Below are 18,046 nucleotides of genomic sequence, written 5' to 3'. Positions count from 1 at the left end.
TTCCGCGACCTCTACCCTTGTTGTTGTTACCTCTGTAACCACCTCTTGAATTACCTTTGGGTGATGTTGGTGTAAAAGAGGTAGATTGCTGACTTGTTACTGTACTTTTTGAGCCCCCTCTATAAGTGGATCTACGAAAGGAACCCCTTTGTGTTGGCTGTTGTAATGCTCCCATTGACTTAGCCGTTTCTGTGTCCTTTTTCATCTTTTCTAAAGTCTCATCTGTGCCTGAGCCGAAAAGTGTCTTCTGATCCAAAGGTTGGTTCAATAAAGATGTTTGTACTTCTTGTTTGAACCCTGAGACTCTAAGCCATGCATGTCTTCTTATCATGATACTGGTGTTGATGGATCATGCTGCAGTGTCTGCTGCGTCCAGGGCGCATTTAGTGGAAGTGTTAGTTATTATCTTTCCTTCCTGTATAAGCTGATCTGCTCTTTTCTGATGTTCTTTAGGGAGATGTGTGATGAGTTTTTCTAACTCATCATAATGCGCCCTATCATAGCGTGCAAGTAGCGCTTGTGTATTGGCTATGCGCCAGCTGTTTGCCGCTTGTGATGCTACTCTTTTTCCTGATGCATCTATTAATTTTGACTCCTTATCAGGTGGAGGGGCTTCTCCTGTAGATAATGAGTTTGCTCTTTTGCGAGCGTTGGAAACTACAAGCGAGTCCAGAGGTACCTGCCCCTTGATAAATATTGGGTCCTTTGGAGTTGCCTTATATTTTTATCAATTCTTGGGTTTAACGCCCTAGCCCTCACTGGGTCTTTAAATATGTCTGCTGTGTGACTGAGAAGACCCTTCAGCATAGGTAGAGTACCTGATGTTCTTTGTGCAGTAGGTAGTGTCTCTAATAGGAAATCCTCTACTTGAGGTTCTGTATGTAGGTCTACCTTATGATATTTTGCTGCCCTATTAATGAGCTGTACAAAACCTGTGTTATCATCAGGTGGTGAAGGTTTTGAGGGATATAACTGTGGGTCGTTGTCATCATCTGACCCTGCGTCATAATGCTCCCATGAGTCTTCCTCATCTGGGATAGAGTGATCGTCCCCATGAGGTTCTCCCTCCCCTGTGTCACTGTCTACATCTGTGTGAGGTGTAGATGGTCTTGGTGTAGAAGGTGGAGGAGTAGTTGGTATAGTGTGAGGAATCGGAGAAGAGGGTGTGACTCTAGGTCGAGGAGAAGTAGGAGGAGTTGTATTTGTCCCCATTGTTCTCTTCTTAGAAGGAAGAGCTTTGTCCTCTAGCTGTTCATTCTTCCTCTTCTTCATCACCACTTTGCCAGTTTGTGGATCGATAAACAAAATCTTTTGTTTCGGATCGGTTTGTTGCTCCTGTGTCGGTACCGAAGCTTTTGGTTCCGAAAGGTGCCTTTGCTTCCGATCGTCAATGTTCGGTGTCTTCGGCACCGAGGATTTGCTCGAGCCCGATTTTTTTGGTGTTGAATGAGTCTTCGACGCCGAAGCATGTTTCGGTTTCGACATAGAATGTTTCGATGCCAAGCTTTCGCTTGCATGAAGCTTCGGTGCCAAAGTCGATGTCGACCGTTTCTCGGATCCGACATGGTGGGAGACCGAGAGTTTCGGTTTCAGTTTCGGTTTCGTTGCCGGGCCCGAAGGCCGGGCGTCGGAAACTTTCTTCTGCGGTTTGACCGGGCTCGAAGGCGGGGCCGTTACCGCACGGGGTCGTTTTTTTGGTAAGGGGACGTCGTCACTCACGGTTTGTTGAACGTCGAATTCCTCGACCTCCGACTCGTCCCCTTCCGACCCCGGCTGTTCTTCATGATCCTCTTCTTCTTCGAGGTTCTGGTCTTCGAACAGCTCCGGGATCGCCTCCGACTGCATTCTGGAAACCTCGTGTCTTCGAGCTCGACGGTTTCTAATCGTCGACTTGGAAGAGAATGCTGGGCAGGCTTCGCAGTCCCTGGATTCGTGTTCAGGCGACAGGCAGAGGTTGCACACCTCGTGTAGGTCCTTGTGTGGGAACTTAGCACCACACGTTGGACATTTCTTAAATGGAGTCCTTTCCATGGACTCCGGGCTTGACCACGTCGAGAAAGGCCTCCTGTTCGTCGACGTAGATCAAAGTTTTTCTTTGATGTTGGAATCGAAACGCGTCAGAATGGAAATGAAATCGCGTTCGATAACAATACCGTCAAATTGGAAAGGGAATACGTGCCGAAAAGTCACTTCTTTCCGAAGTCGATCTGGAGCGCTTCGATCCTCATCCGAACCCGATGGCGGAAAAAAACAATCTAAGGATGGAGCCGATGCCCATGCGCACTAGCAAACAAAGGAGGAGTCACCAAGCTACAAAAGACTCTCCAAGAGAAAAACAAGTGCAATCATCCGAGCCCAACACCAGATGGCGATCTATTCATAATGTACCATCTGCAGCCCATATGCTTTGAACATATGTTTTTTGTATCTTTACATGGATTTGTATTAGGATTCAACACTCATAATATTGATGTTATGTAGTTGAACAAATCAATGCTTTGTTTTAAAAAAATTAAGATGAAGCCTGACGTTATTGCTCTTACTTTAGTGTGCTCAATATACACATTACCAAAAAAGATAAACATGTACCCTAGCCTGTGCTTCATCTAGAGTGTCATCCATCAAAGGGTAAAAAGTGAAATGACTATTGTATGTAAAAAAAAATCGGAACACATTTTGCTATGAAACATAAATATAATGCAGTTTACTTAGGGTAAATGACAAACTGAAGAAAATGTGTGCTCAACATTGAGGTACCTTACCTTTGCAACTTAAAGAATAAGTCAAAAGCATTGTGACAATTCAATAAAGTAATATTTTCAGCTCACATTTTATTCAACACTGAGTGGCCAGCACATATGACTATGCTTATTGTATGTTGTCGTCAGGGAAAATATTTAGGGGCATATTATCAAGAACGGCGTTAAAATTCCCATAGGAGCCCAGGTTCACACCAGAACCTGGGCTTTTATGGACATTCACAAGGGCGTATTGTCAAGTCCATTATCAACGCTTTAGCGGCAGTTTCCTGCCACTAAAGAGGCGATAATTTTATCGCCGGCCTTGATAATATGGCCCGTAGTTGTTAAGAAGCATTACAGTTGTTTCCTGGTTTATTATTTCTGATTGGGCCATTTCGATGCAAACTTCTATGATGATGCAGAAACTGGTAAACATTCCAAGGCCCTATGCGCAGATCATATTGGATCTGAAATTAAGCAAGAACTGAATAAAAATACATAAGTATGTAACATTTGAATAATTCCACAACTTCCCAGTCTCAAAGAGAAAAGAACAAAATGCAACAAAGATCACAGAGGCTAATATGTTTATTGTGTTGAACAGACTTTGAAAATCCATGAGAGAGACATTTTCAACAAGCAAGCAATTCAAAGTACAATCATAGACAGCAACTCTATATGAAGAAGCAAGAAAACAGGGTTAAAAAAAGGAACACTCAAAAGGATAGGAAAAGGTAAACTGCAGTTAAGCATATTGAGTCTTTCTTCCTACAAGCATCTCTGAGTGGCAGAGATGGAAGAAAAGTTTAATGTCCAGTCTTTAAAAGCGTGACCATCGACAAACGAGAACAGTCTTATAAAATTTATCTCCCACAAAAATAAACTATATATATAAAAAATTTTATGATGTTCCGTCTGTTTACGTGGCCACGAGCAGTTTTTCAGTCTGAAAAAATGAGGTATAGTAGGCCTAAGAGGTAGTATTGTGTGTGTTTTTGATTGTACTACAATATATAGAAAATACAAGGCAGAACTTCATCAGAGTTGCAAGTCCCACGGTGCTTGAGGTCCAACCAACACGCGGACTTTACTTCGGCTTCATCAAGTCAACCGTGATGTTACAACAAACATAAAAGCTCAATAGCTTTTGCCGGACAAGAGTTTTAACAAGAGCTTGTGATATGTGTATCCAACTTTTAAAAACTGGGTTCAATTTTTTTTCTCCAAATAAGTGCCCCAGTTAGTACCTCATTCTTTCTAAAGAGGTACAATGTGCACGTGTCTTAACAGAGTACCCTTGATGATGAAGCCGTTAAATTATTAATTTTCTGCCCTTACTTGTGGCTCTGTATTTAAGCCATCATATGGGCAACAAGCTTTCCTGAGAAACTACCCCCGGCCCTGTTATTAATACAATGTTAAAAAGTAGAAAGAAGAATAAAAACTCTACATAGGAAGTATTTAAAATAAATCTGGTCGAAACATTTTACAAAAATCACATTTGTGTAAAATACATGAACATACTTATCAAGTATTTACTTACAATCTACCATTTTAAAAACATATTCATGATTGCATTATGCAAAAGCCGAGCTTGTTGCTTCCAACCTACGAAGCTTCAAGTTTCTTAAAGGCTCCTTGTAAGAAAGTCATTTGTTGTAAAAAAAAAAAATGGTGTTCATTGTAGACAGTTTGTGTACAAAAATACTTTGATCAGGTATTGGTTACAATCTTAACTATTTCAAACATCTAAAAAAGAAACGTAATGCCGAAAAATAACCAGTTTCATTCCATCTAACATCTGGAGGTAGGCCAAATGATTAGTCCATTTCTTTCAACGGTTATTTGAGGTACAACTTGGATAGTAACATTTAAAATGTTACATTTTCCGCCTTGTGGAGCCAATGAATAAAATGATCCTTACAAACGCATGAACAATTCAGTAGAAAAATATATTCAAGTTAACAGTACATGACACAGAAATCTAGCAGAAAATGTGAATAAGTATGTTTTAAGATGAAAAAAAGAAAAAATTTACATAGTTATGCTGAAACAAACTACAATATTGATTCCTAACGGTAATGTTATGCAGAAGGAAAACTAAGGGATAACGTAAAATATTACTGGTCAACTGCGTGAATGATATGTTCCTGCACTGTGTACGTGTAGCAGCATGGTTTCGTAGGGCTGTCGCATCAGAGGTAGTCTTGAATAGTGGAATATACAATATTGCATCAGTTGCTCAAAGTGCTGCTCTGAGTGAGGCAATGACAGAATGATGCAGCAGTGGAGGGAAGGCAAACCTTCCACCCGCAACAAAAAAACTATACTATGTCAAAATTACAGTTACCCTTTGAAATAGTACACAACCATGTTTGAGACTGAGGTACATGCTCTTGATTCTTCGCATCAAGAACTGCAAGTGTTTTGAAGAAATGTTCCCTTTGGAAGCGTTAGGTATGACCAATATCTGCTGCAGCCAGGCAAAACCACTTGGTTTTAGATTTTATCCTTTTCATATTTGTTTTGGCATTTGCAGCTTAGCATAAACATTCAAATCCAAAAGAAATCCAAAAAACGTGGCTGGTGCATCTAATAAACAAGTATTATTATGTGCACCTGTGAGGAGCACTAGTACAATTCTATTGCCATCTGTGTTTTGGAGAGGTCGTCTTGGTCATTTGAAAAGGTGTCTGACTGCCCTGAAAGCAGCATCCACCCAACATCTGACTCCTGAAGAAGCATCATTTTGTTCAGCATGTCATTTTGATATGTTAATGATTCGCAAATGTATCACAGCATTTTTACTGTCATTCTTCCCTTTTGCAAAAATGAATATAGCATTATCCTATCTTGTATTGTTTGGGTTGTTAGCAGAATTTACTGATCATTCAGCCCTAAATTCCTCCTGGAAAAGACAACAGTAAGTCAAAAAAAACATCAAGTAAAAGTCTACAAGAAAGTTACACACTGGGGTACTATCTATCCCTTATCTTTGGTGCTCTAAACTGTGAGCTTTCTAAGTTAGGGAGTGGGTTGGAGCAGATTGAGGCATGCCCCTATGTTTGTATGTGGCAGGCCTTTGTTAATTAAATGCCCATTAAATAATTAGTCATGATTTCTTGTAGTTTTGTATGCAGTGCAATGAGCAACTAGTCCTGATATAAAATAATTCTGACCCATCTACCCTTACTTAGCAGCTCAATAAGCTACTAGTAGGTTAAGACAAAGAAAACAATAATTAAATGTTGCATCGGTAATCTGTACCCCACCATCTCCCCATGTTACAGCAGTGTTTCACTAAACCTGGGACTGTGAAGGGATTACAAAGGTGATTAATAAAAGTCCTTTTTTAGATTATGCGATTCTCCCCCTCCCCCAGGCAAAAGTGGAAAGGCCATGGCAATAGAAAAATCAGTGGTCAAGGCAGCGTCTTCTCCCTTCAAAAGACCCAACTGCTGGATGAGGTAGAAATTGAGTATTGTGTTGTCTTAATCTTCCTCGGGTGATTCTTCTGCAGCCGCTTCTTCAGTTTCTCCCTACAAACACATAAAACACTGGGGTGAGTATACTTAGCGGAACACCACGAAGGGTATTAAACCACCCTGCGTAGACATCATGGCATTATGTGAATGTAACAAAAACCTGTTAACTAAGATTAAAAGGACGAAACATTCATGCATAAAGTCTATCTAGGAGGAGTGCCAAAATAGTTACCAAATTGTCAATGAAAAAGTAAATGGTGTTCAATATCAGTGCAGGATTGGGTAGCATTTAGAAGGAAAGCGGTAAAATTAACCTATGGAAAGAGAGTATCTTGTCCGCAAATCAATAGCGTGGTACAATATTCCCAAGTGCTAAGATTTCTTAAAATGGCAGTTCTTTCTAAATGTTTTCATTAAGAAACATTTACCAAAGAAGAATTTGTTATGTTTGTGTTTCCGCACATTCACATAGAGTTTAACAGGATAGTTTAACCTCTAGTAGGTTAACCTTAGTAGTACAATCGTGGGAGAACTCAAAGTATATTTGGCGTTTCGGGTCAGAGTTTGGAGTTTGAACTGAAGAGTTGTGCTGCAGTCCCCCACGAGCCCCGCAAGAGGGCTCTTTATCGGAGATCTTTGTTTAGGAGGCGCCGCTGTTGTGCATGCAGGTGTGTGAGCCTTGTAAAAGTGTGTGTGTGATCTCAAATAATGGTTTCTTTACTTAAAAGCTCTTTGATTTAAGTAATGTTGGAACTGTTTATAGCTTAGTAGTACAGTGGCAGTGGGACCTCAAATATGGCTGCCTTTTTACTACCCATCTGATTGGCATACTGGTCATTTTATTACTTGTATTACTGCCATTGCCACATCATTGATCCTTATTGTTTAGCATTAGACGTAAACATGTGGGACTCCCTCTGGCCAGTGTAATGACAATCATCTAATAAGAGCTTTTCAGTTCAAAGCTGCATGCATCTTGGTATCAGGCTTGCATGCTGCTCCGGTTAAGGTGGGCCAAATGAGGCAGTTTCCATTGTACCATCCTCAGGAAATGTTGTTCTGTCCTACAGCAAAAAACGCTGATCAGATTTATGCCAAAGTTGGCATGAATGTAGAACTTTAACGAGAAAGTGTACTATTTATGTTTTGGTGTAAATCTGTTTAGTATTTTTTGAGACATTAGAGTATAATAAGTTGCTGGGTGGGTTTGAAAGGATTAACAAGTGTGTGTACATATTGCGAGTTAGCCCCTTCGATGCTCATGACGAGCTCAGCTCGTCATGAGGTACACCTCTCGTACACTCGTCATGAACAATGGGAATCTATTTTGGTCAGTGCACAGGGTACATCTGCACCGCACCGATGGTGTTAAATTCACAATTTCAGAAATTAATGAATTCTGTGGAACTCATTTACATGTTTCAATATGTGATATGCTGATAAAGGGATCAAAAATATTTTTTCACCATGAGAAAAATCATGAGCTTGGTCAAAATCACGAATTTAAATTTGTGAAAACATCTGCAGCAAAGAGGAGGCATTACGAGAGAAACCTTAGGGAAGTAAAAAACAAACTCCACTGTAAAGTCATGACTTATGGCAGTTGCTATCACAGTACACCTTTTAAATTCAGAAACAGACACCATTTAACCAAGTTATCAGTTTCAGGCAATTTACAGATTTCAAGAGTTTTATGAAATTTGTAAATTTTGTGGAACATAAAAGGTATAGCTCTCAAGGTTATGGTAAGATGTAGGTGCTGATGGAATGCACAGGTGTGTGGCTGCACAGTTTGCCACTTGCAACAAACAATTGGAGCTTGGTAGTATGTCCAAAAACTCTTATAAATGTACTAAAAAACACAGTTAAAAGTGTGTTATGGTTGATTGAACATATAACAAATATGCCAGTTGCCAGTCATGCTATATGATGTACACTATAACGAAAAGCCCTGTCAAGTCAGTAAGTACACCCTTATGCCAAAAGGCAAGTGAAAAAAATAACACTGTCTATCAAGAGCAAAACATGACAGTTGTCTTTGATTATGGAGTGTATTGTATGTTGGCTTTCAGAACCGGCAAATTGAAATTAATTTTTTAATAATTGGACCACAACTAACCTTTAGCTATGTTTTTTTTCAATTAAAAATCTGTACATATGTATTTAGATTTATGAACACACTTACAAAGCTCACACAAATATACACACCTAGCCAATAAGAGGAGCTCAAAATTAAACTCAAAAGCCAAAAATACATCTTTTAGTAGGTTATCCATCATGGAAATGGAAACCATTTTTTGCATGTAACTCAGATCTCACACATTAGTTTAGATCAACTTTATGAAGTACAAAAAATTAAAATATCATAAACAATCATCTAAAATTAATATCAAAACTGCAGTACAGCAAAACTGTTGCAAGTCAAGTTACATCCTCTAATATATCCTTTCTGTCCACTGCTTACACATCATATATGAAATCTAAAGAGCCACTTGTTGTAAATATTTTTGTCCACCCTAAGCGTGGAAGGGTATTCTCAGATGTGAGACCCTTGCTCATTGCACCATCAGGATTCAAGCAAACCGGGCCGAAGACGGCTGTAATGCCAGAAACCGGTCCCCGGGAGCTTGTTTCCTTCCCAGTGTAAGAATTGGCTTTTGTAGTTTGGTTTGCCCTGTTCCCATCATGCACTGGGACAGGAACAGACTAATTTGCATACAGCCAGGTTCTGAAACTGGGATGGTGCAGTGAGCTAAAAAACGGTGTTGGATCTAGCCCTGATCTCTTGACTGGGTGAGAGCTTTCTGCTTATTTCAGAGACTCTGTCCCTCACCACCCCTTGTTGTAAATATTTTTGTCCACCCTAAGCGTGGAAGGGTATTCTCAGATGTGAGACCCTTGCTCATTGCACCATCAGGATTCAAGCAAACCGGGCCGAAGACGGCTGTAATGCCAGAAACCGGTCCCCGGGAGCTTGTTTCCTTCCCAGTGTAAGAATTGGCTTTTGTAGTTTGGTTTGCCCTGTTCCCATCATGCACTGGGACAGGAACAGACTAATTTGCATACAGCCAGGTTCTGAAACTGGGATGGTGCAGTGAGCTAAAAAACGGTGTTGGATCTAGCCCTGATCTCTTGACTGGGTGAGAGCTTTCTGCTTATTTCAGAGACTCTGTCCCTCACCACCCCTTGTTGTAAATATTTTTGTCCACCCTAAGCGTGGAAGGGTATTCTCAGATGTGAGACCCTTGCTCATTGCACCATCAGGATTCAAGCAAACCGGGCCGAAGACGGCTGTAATGCCAGAAACCGGTCCCCGGGAGCTTGTTTCCTTCCCAGTGTAAGAATTGGCTTTTGTAGTTTGGTTTGCCCTGTTCCCATCATGCACTGGGACAGGAACAGACTAATTTGCATACAGCCAGGTTCTGAAACTGGGATGGTGCAGTGAGCTAAAAAACGGTGTTGGATCTAGCCCTGATCTCTTGACTGGGTGAGAGCTTTCTGCTTATTTCAGAGACTCTGTCCCTCACCACCCCTTGTTGTAAATATTTTTGTCCACCCTAAGCGTGGAAGGGTATTCTCAGATGTGAGACCCTTGCTCATTGCACCATCAGGATTCAAGCAAACCGGGCCGAAGACGGCTGTAATGCCAGAAACCGGTCCCGGGAGCTTGTTTCCTTCCCAGTGTAAGAATTGGCTTTTGTAGATTGGTTTGCCCTGTTCCCATCATGCACTGGGACAGGAACAGACTAATTTGCATACAGCCAGGTTCTGAAACTGGGATGGTGCAGTGAGCTAAAAAACGGTGTTGGATCTAGCCCTGATCTCTTGACTGGGTGAGAGCTTTCTGCTTATTTCAGAGACTCTGTCCCTCACCACCCCTTGTTGTAAATATTTTTGTCCACCCTAAGCGTGGAAGGGTATTCTCAGATGTGAGACCCTTGCTCATTGCACCATCAGGATTCAAGCAAACCGGGCCGAAGACGGCTGTAATGCCAGAAACCGGTCCCCGGGAGCTTGTTTCCTTCCCAGTGTAAGAATTGGCTTTTGTAGTTTGGTTTGCCCTGTTCCCATCATGCACTGGGACAGGAACAGACTAATTTGCATACAGCCAGGTTCTGAAACTGGGATGGTGCAGTGAGCTAAAAAACGGTGTTGGATCTAGCCCTGATCTCTTGACTGGGTGAGAGCTTTCTGCTTATTTCAGAGACTCTGTCCCTCACCACCCCTTGTTGTAAATATTTTTGTCCACCCTAAGCGTGGAAGGGTATTCTCAGATGTGAGACCCTTGCTCATTGCACCATCAGGATTCAAGCAAACCGGGCCGAAGACGGCTGTAATGCCAGAAACCGGTCCCCGGGAGCTTGTTTCCTTCCCAGTGTAAGAATTGGCTTTTGTAGTTTGGTTTGCCCTGTTCCCATCATGCACTGGGACAGGAACAGACTAATTTGCATACAGCCAGGTTCTGAAACTGGGATGGTGCAGTGAGCTAAAAAACGGTGTTGGATCTAGCCCTGATCTCTTGACTGGGTGAGAGCTTTCTGCTTATTTCAGAGACTCTGTCCCTCACCACCCCTTGTTGTAAATATTTTTGTCCACCCTAAGCGTGGAAGGGTATTCTCAGATGTGAGACCCTTGCTCATTGCACCATCAGGATTCAAGCAAACCGGGCCGAAGACGGCTGTAATGCCAGAAATCGATCCCCGGGAGCTTGTTTCCTTCCCAGTGTAAGAATTGGCTTTTGTAGTTTGGTTTGCCCTGTTCCCATCATGCACTGGGACAGGAACAGACTAATTTGCATACAGCCAGGTTCTGAAACTGGGATGGTGCAGTGAGCTAAAAAACGGTGTTGGATCTAGCCCTGATCTCTTGACTGGGTGAGAGCTTTCTGCTTATTTCAGAGACTCTGTCCCTCACCACCCCTTGTTGTAAATACTTTCAGGAGACGGCTTATTTACTTTCTACTTGACAACTCCTGCGAATATTCTTAAAGATAGTGAAGGATAACCAAGAATATCCAAGAAATTCATAAGTTACGAGGTCGGGATGAGTGATATTCAATACACTCATGGATAAGATTAACATTCAGCATATCTCTACAGAGGTATGCGAGCCTAGTCTAAGACGAAAGTAAAGAAAGGTAACTTGTAACAGATAAAAAGATGCCTTGATAATTTGAAAAAGGTTGGCAATTTCATTCACCTTCTGCTGTCTCTCAGATCTCCACTAACCAGGGGAGGCAGGAGAATGCAGTATGAACTCTTCCTCTACAAACCATCTTATTCCCTGTCAGCCGTGGATCGTACACATGTTGACAGTGAATTAAAAGCTGCACTGACAAAGCTGTCAGAGAACTTGTCAGCACAGCACTGGCTTTTACCTGGAGGGGAAGAATGGCACAGAGGGTTGTGAGGTGTTTGGGACGAAGCTAGGTATTTATTTGTAATATTTGGATGCGGTATAGGTGCAGGAGAGGACATCTCTAAAAAAGTGTTAGGAGTAGGTGGCAGGACACTCTACATATTTTTTTTTAATTTGAAAGGATTGGATAATGCTCAGGAACTGATTGGAAGGGCAGGTTTAGGGGCTGTCATGAATACGGGACACATTCGTGTCTCCTCTCTCACCCGCAGAACTCCCCAGCGTGGCCATCCCTTACTGAAAGAGGGGTTGGGATCACAAGAATACGAATAATACGTATCTCCTAGCGCTTAGATGCATGTTGACCTTAATATAACAGGTAAGGATCACAGCAATAAGAATAACACGCAACTCCTAGCGCTTAGACTCATGTTGACCTTAATATAGGTTGGAATCACGAGAATACGAATAATACGCAACTCCTAGCGCTTAGATGCATGTTGACCTTTTTATACAGGTTTGGTGGTAGTTCAGGGTGTCTCTTCTCGACTATCACGGTTTTACATCACCTTACCCACGGTCCTGACGAAGCGCACAGAGGATCCACTAGGGACCTGCCATATGCGCAAAACATGTTGACCCCATTTCACTTGCACATCATTCTCACGGACTGAGAGCAGCTGGAGCATACTTATCCCCCTTACTTATTTGTTGTTTAGGATTAGCTCCAGTCTCTTATGTTTTAATTCATTTTCTGGACCCCGGAATAAAATTGCCTTGGGGATCTGGTTAGATAATTTTATCATCACACACACACACTTTCATAAGGCCCACACACCCACATGCACAACTGCGGCACCTCCTAAACAAAGATCTCCGATAAATATGCCTCTCGTGGGGATCGTGGGGGACTGCAGCGCCACCCCCACGAGGAGCAAAGCCCAATGATGAAGCACGACACCTGCAAGGGTGTGTGAAGGCACTAATTCTAAATGGAGGAATTCCCCCACCGTCACTTAAATCCCACCCATATACTATCTCCCTGGACACACTATATCTTAACCAGAATAGGTTGTACAGAACAATTCTTTCCTTAGGAACAGCTACCATCCATTGTGTTGACAAAGATATATTGCTAACCTATTGATGAAATGGTTTAAGCTTTTCTAAAGTTATCTATGAAGTACACCTTTAAAAGTGAATCGCATCACATTAGTAAATAAGTACATAAAGGGGATGCCACTAAAAGATGGCGTTCACTTTTGTAACAGATGCAACAATCTAAGCTTTTTCGGATCACAGAGGAAGTCCCTTCCGGAGGTCAAGGACTAGCAGGCACACTCCATAGGATTTACTATGTGAGGCAAAGGAGGAGGCATGAAACAGAAGAAGACTGAAGCCCCTCAATCTGGTGCACAATCTCTCTGACACTGTGAGTCTGCTATGTGTAGTGTCCTGCTGGACACGTTCTAGTTGTTGTACTATGTAACCCCACACTTTACACCCACCCACCACTGGTGTCATGAGTCATGTGACCCAGTCAATAAAGGGGGCGGAGTGCATGTGCTCTGGGCCCATTCACTAGCCCGCAATCCTGGTGTCCGTGTCTCATTAGCAGTACCTCATGTGGGCCTAGGGGCCAACATTACATTGCCGAAGAGAGTGGCTGTGCCCCGGCGTGCAACAGCCAATGGAGAAAGGGGAGAGAAGGCAGATCGCCGAGAGGGCACCCAGTAAAACGATCGGCGCCGGCCGCCAAGAGGCCCGCAGGGCGTCTGCTGTGCCCCGAGCCTGAAAGTTAATGAGAGAGTGACCGGGAGCCCACCCCGCACCTCTACGGCCCTGCCAAGTGCTGCCGTGCTGAGGAAGGCGCACAGGGACACAGCGGACCGACCGGAGCCCACCCACGTCAGCTGCAATTGAGCCCCCACCGCGTGGAGACTGACGCAGTGCCCACCCGTGAGGCAGGAAGGCCCGGAGGTGATCCCGGGGGCTGATAATGCCCTCGGGGTCGCGCGAGCCTGAAGCGACCCCCCCATTGACACTGCAATGATAAGCGGAGCCCACCCGCTGTAACGTGACAAACATGGCCCCACCAGCACAACACAGTCACTGGAGCCGGCCCCGAGGTGAAGCAGGGCCAGCGGAGCCCACCTGCGGCCTGCCTTCAGAGTCCCCTGTCCCCTGCCTCGCAGCGCGTGTTGTGCGAGGCTGCGGTGGTGGGGTGAATGAACTTAAAAGTAAAGCGCCCGCAGCGTGTGGAGAACTGCCGGGCGGGAACCTAGTGCAAGCGGAGCCCACCCGCTGTGGCAAGGTTGCCAGCAAGTGCCCCAGAGAACGCCCAGGCCAGTGAGAGCCCACCTCGCTGCACCCGGTCTAAGCTGCACTGGTTCACCCGCCGCGCAGCATGTGAGTTGTGAAGCTGCAGCGGCGGGGTGAAGGAGACGAAGAAACACCCGCAGCGTGCAGAGTGCTGCTGGGCACTAATACGCCAAACGGAGCCCACCCGCGCAGGTGCCCAACTAGGAAGGGGACAGAGTGAGGACATGGCGGCAGGAAAGTAGTGCCGCCGAGGACAGCGCCAACACCCCCTTCCCCACAGCGCATGCAGGCTGCGGGAGACAAAAGTCAAGTGCCACCAAGCTGAGCAAGCACCCACCACAGAGGGAACACGGAGAGACTGTCCCCCCCCTCCTTCACAAGTAAGCCCCAAAGGCAAAACGAAGTACTACCAGGCATACCGGAGGCCTGTCCCAGCACACCAGTGTAGCCAGAGCGGCTGCAGCACCCCCTGCATCCACGCAGCACCAGCAGCTCCGTCTGGGGGAACTGAAGAGAAAAAACCACTGAGCTGCATCCAAGAAAGGCATGTTTGAAATGGACAAAGCAACACTGCCATCTAGTGGGCACTCTCAAGTATTGCGCCAAAAGCAGTAAACAAGCATTGAACAAACCAAGGAAAGGCTCCAGAGTCAAGACAAGCCTGCAGCAACGCGGACTGGAGACGGCAAATCACGCTACCTGCTAAGAAGAGAGTGGTGATGCCTAGTGGCCACAGGTGCTCACCACAACAGCAGCAAAGACAACCGCATCACGCTACACAGCAGGAAAGCTTCACGACCGCCAACCGCAAGCAGCAAAGTGCAAGAACTCCACACGCACATCAGGACAGAGCAGCACTGCGCAGCAACGCGCCAGGAGTGCAGTAACTCAATGCACAGAGCGCGTAAACGAAAGCGCGATACCAGGTCACTACGCAACCAAAAGAAGGCGAAGCAACCACGCACTTTTAACGCCCCAAGAAGCACAAAAGCCTCACCGTCACCGCATGAGAGAGCGTGCCCAGCGAAGAGAAGGTCCAAGGAGCGGTGACATAACCACCCCGAGACAGCGAAGCACATGAAGAGCGCTGACCAAAGCACGCCAACGCAAAAGCACTGCAACGGAAAAAGTGAGAGATCATGGCAGCCTGCCACAGGACAGTGCTAAAGTGGACCAAGAGAAGCATTACACCTTTCCCTCAACACGACGTGAGGCATACAGATATGCCAGAACAGTGCAAGGCCACCACCCAGTGTTGAGGACAAAAAGGCACTACGCAGCAACGTGCACAGCAACACAGAGACTGTACAGCCTGCAACATCCAAGAAAACACTGCCACGCCCGAATGGCACCAAGGCGCCATTCAGCCCTTAAGGACAAAGAGGGATGGTGCACGAATGCGCCAGAAACGCGAGGAACGTGCCAGGGATGAGGCAACTCCACACAGAACACTTGAGAGGATGCGCAGCAAGTGTGCCCAAGAAAAGCAAGAAGCACAGCCATCAGCGCACGAAAAGATAAGACCAGACAAAAGGTCAACGGAGCGGTGACACAACCCTCCTGAAGCACTACACCGGCACCAAAGCCGATACCCCACACGGGAACGCCAGCGAAAGTCACAGGAGCGGTGGCGCAACCCTCTGGACACAGTGAAGCACCCAAAGAGCGCAGACAAAAGCGCGCCAAAGCAAAAGCATCGCAACAGCAAAGGAAAGTGAGCACGCAAGATCACCGGAAGCATGAAGACTCACGAGGGAAAGCCGACCCAGCCCAGTCACAAGGAGGAGAAAGCCGGCCACCCAGCCTGGTCGCAAAGAGAAGAAAGCCGGCCACCCAGCCTGGTCGCAACGAGAAGAATGCCGACCACCCGGTCTGGTCGCAAGGAGAAGAAAGCCGACCACCCAGTCTGGTCGCAAGAAGGTAAAGCCGGCCACCCAGTCTGGTCGCAAGGAGGAGAAAGCCAGCCACCCAGCCTGGTCGCAAAGAAGAGAAAGCCGGTCACCCAGCCTGATCGTAAGGAAAAGAAAGCCGGCCACCCAGCCTGGTCGCAAGGAGGAGAAAGCCGGCCATCCAGTCTGGTCGCAATGAGGAGAAAGACGACCGCCCAGTTTGGTCACAAAGAAGAAGGTAATACAGACCACCCAGTCTGGTCGCAAGGAGGACAAAGTCGCAAAGAAGAAGGCAAAGCCGACCCCTGTCTGGTCGCCAACGAAGATGAAGTCGCAAGGAAAAAGGGTGACCACTCAGCCTGGTCACAAGGAAGACTAAGCCAGAGAATCGCCTAGAAAGAAAAGTGGAATGACCAGTCAGATGGTCGCCAGCGCAGAGAGACCTGGCAGGAGGTCTGCTCCGAAGACAGAAGACGTCCGTGAACCACATGCCCAAGAGAGTGTCCGGAAGAGGACCCGAAGAGACGGACACAACACCTACCAGAACCAGAAGTAACAGGAAGCAAGAAAGATCGCAACGACCGGTCCAGTCACAGAAGAGAAGAAGACAGTGTCCGAAAGCCAGGACAAGACCAGAGGGAAACAGGTGGAGTGCACACTGCTTGGAGAAGCCTGGTCAGGAAGACAAAGACAGTAAGGTGACCGCACTGCGTCATGAAAAGGAAGATGGAGAAGGAGTGGCACGACGCCACGAAGAAAAGAAAAGAGGAAAGGAGTCATGTGACACGACGCCATCAAGAACAACAACATCCAGAAAGGTGAGCAAAGGAGTGACAAGTCTACACACCCACCAGAAGAAGAGGTGACACGCACCACAACACTGCGTACATTGACCCACGTGTCCAGGAGAACATTGATGGCACTAAGAACAGAACAGGCATCTATTTACAAGTTCCTCCTGAGGACTGGTCTACTACAGGAGAGTACAGGCTGGACCATTGGTGACACCTACCTTTGGGATTGAGTGGAAGGTTGGATGCGGAGAGCGCTCAGACGTCCAGCAGAAGGAGAACTGACCACTCCACACCAGCCCATGGATATCCAAGGGGCAAAGGCCTCAGGGACACCGGTGGCAGAGGGTCCTGACAAGAGAGATGGATCCACCGCCATCTAGCCTGCACGTCCTGGGCGAGATGAGGAACTTGTGCACAAAGGCAGGAGTCAACAGCCACCCTCCAGGTGGAGCCACGGACTGCGAGGTAGTAATCTCATTGCCTCCTCCATTCACACCGAGACTGTGGAGTTGGAGCAACGCTGCAGAGAACACCCAGACCAGCGGAAACCTGAAGAAGAGGGCCTCTGGGACATCTCGTGGCAGGAGAACACCCACGAGAGGGGCGTCCCAGTGAGAGGGATGTCCTTCATCCACTCCCTCCTTTGCAATGTGAAGCCAAGCTGCCTACAGTGAAGAAACCCGACGGACTAGTATAAGACAACCTCCATCAAGTCTACCATCTGGTCATCCTGTTTGGGGTCACCCTAAAAGCAAGATCTCAATGGTCTGAAGAACACACTGCCATGGCGCAAGTCTAGAAGAGCACGCCCACCGAGGACCAGGACACCGAGCCCAAGAGAACTAACGTTTCAGCTGAAAGTTTCCACCGTCGTCATCTAGCAAGCAGCTGAAGAGACTCCTTCTAAAGTTAGGAGATTGCATATTTTTCCTCCCACAGGTCCGGACTTAGTTTTATCTCACTTTTATTAATGTTTGGGAGGAATGTAGTGTCCTGCTGGACACGTTCTAGTTGTTGTACTATGTAACCCCACACTTTACACCCACCCACCACTGGTGTCACGAGTCAAGTGACCCAGTCAATAAAGAGGGCGGAGCGCACATGCTCTGGGCCCATTCACTAGCCCGCAATCCTGGTGTCCATGTCTCATTAGCAGGACCTCATGTGGGCCTAGGGCCCAACATTACACTATGGTCAGTTTTTGCAGTCTATCAGAGGGATAGTGGTATGACGAGTTGTAAAGATGCTAGCCCGAGCACACTTGGTTTTAGCTTGCAGCAATGGACTATTGCTTAAACATGCTGATAGGTAAGCAAACTCCCCAAAAAAACAGGTGGTGTGAGAATATTTAGTCAAACGGATTCTCTTCTAAGAGCTATTAACTGGATAACGTACTAAAACTGCTACATGCAGTAACAGGTTCACAACTGAGTAAATGAGGATCGAACGACTCCAGC

General features: G+C 45.7%; 1 protein-coding gene across 1 annotated transcript in view; it reads right to left on the bottom strand.

Annotated features, from left to right (window-relative positions):
- Window positions 1–3,311: 3,311 nt before the first annotated feature.
- Window positions 3,312–18,046, bottom strand: part of HMGA2 (high mobility group AT-hook 2) — a 290,944-nt gene continuing 276,209 nt past the window's right edge. Inside the window, exon 5 of the mRNA XM_086919034.1 lies at window positions 3,312–6,280. Within this exon, the coding sequence (XP_086775160.1) occupies window positions 6,233–6,280 (48 nt within the window). The 3' untranslated portion in view covers window positions 3,312–6,232. The remainder of the gene's footprint in view (window positions 6,281–18,046) is intronic.

The sequence above is a fragment of the Lissotriton vulgaris genome, chromosome 1_1 (genome assembly GCF_964263255.1).
Source record: "Lissotriton vulgaris chromosome 1_1, aLisVul1.2, whole genome shotgun sequence".
Classification (NCBI taxonomy): domain Eukaryota; kingdom Metazoa; phylum Chordata; class Amphibia; order Caudata; family Salamandridae; genus Lissotriton; species Lissotriton vulgaris.
Note: the sequence above shows the minus strand (reverse complement) of the source record. Positions and strands in the feature narration are given on the sequence as shown.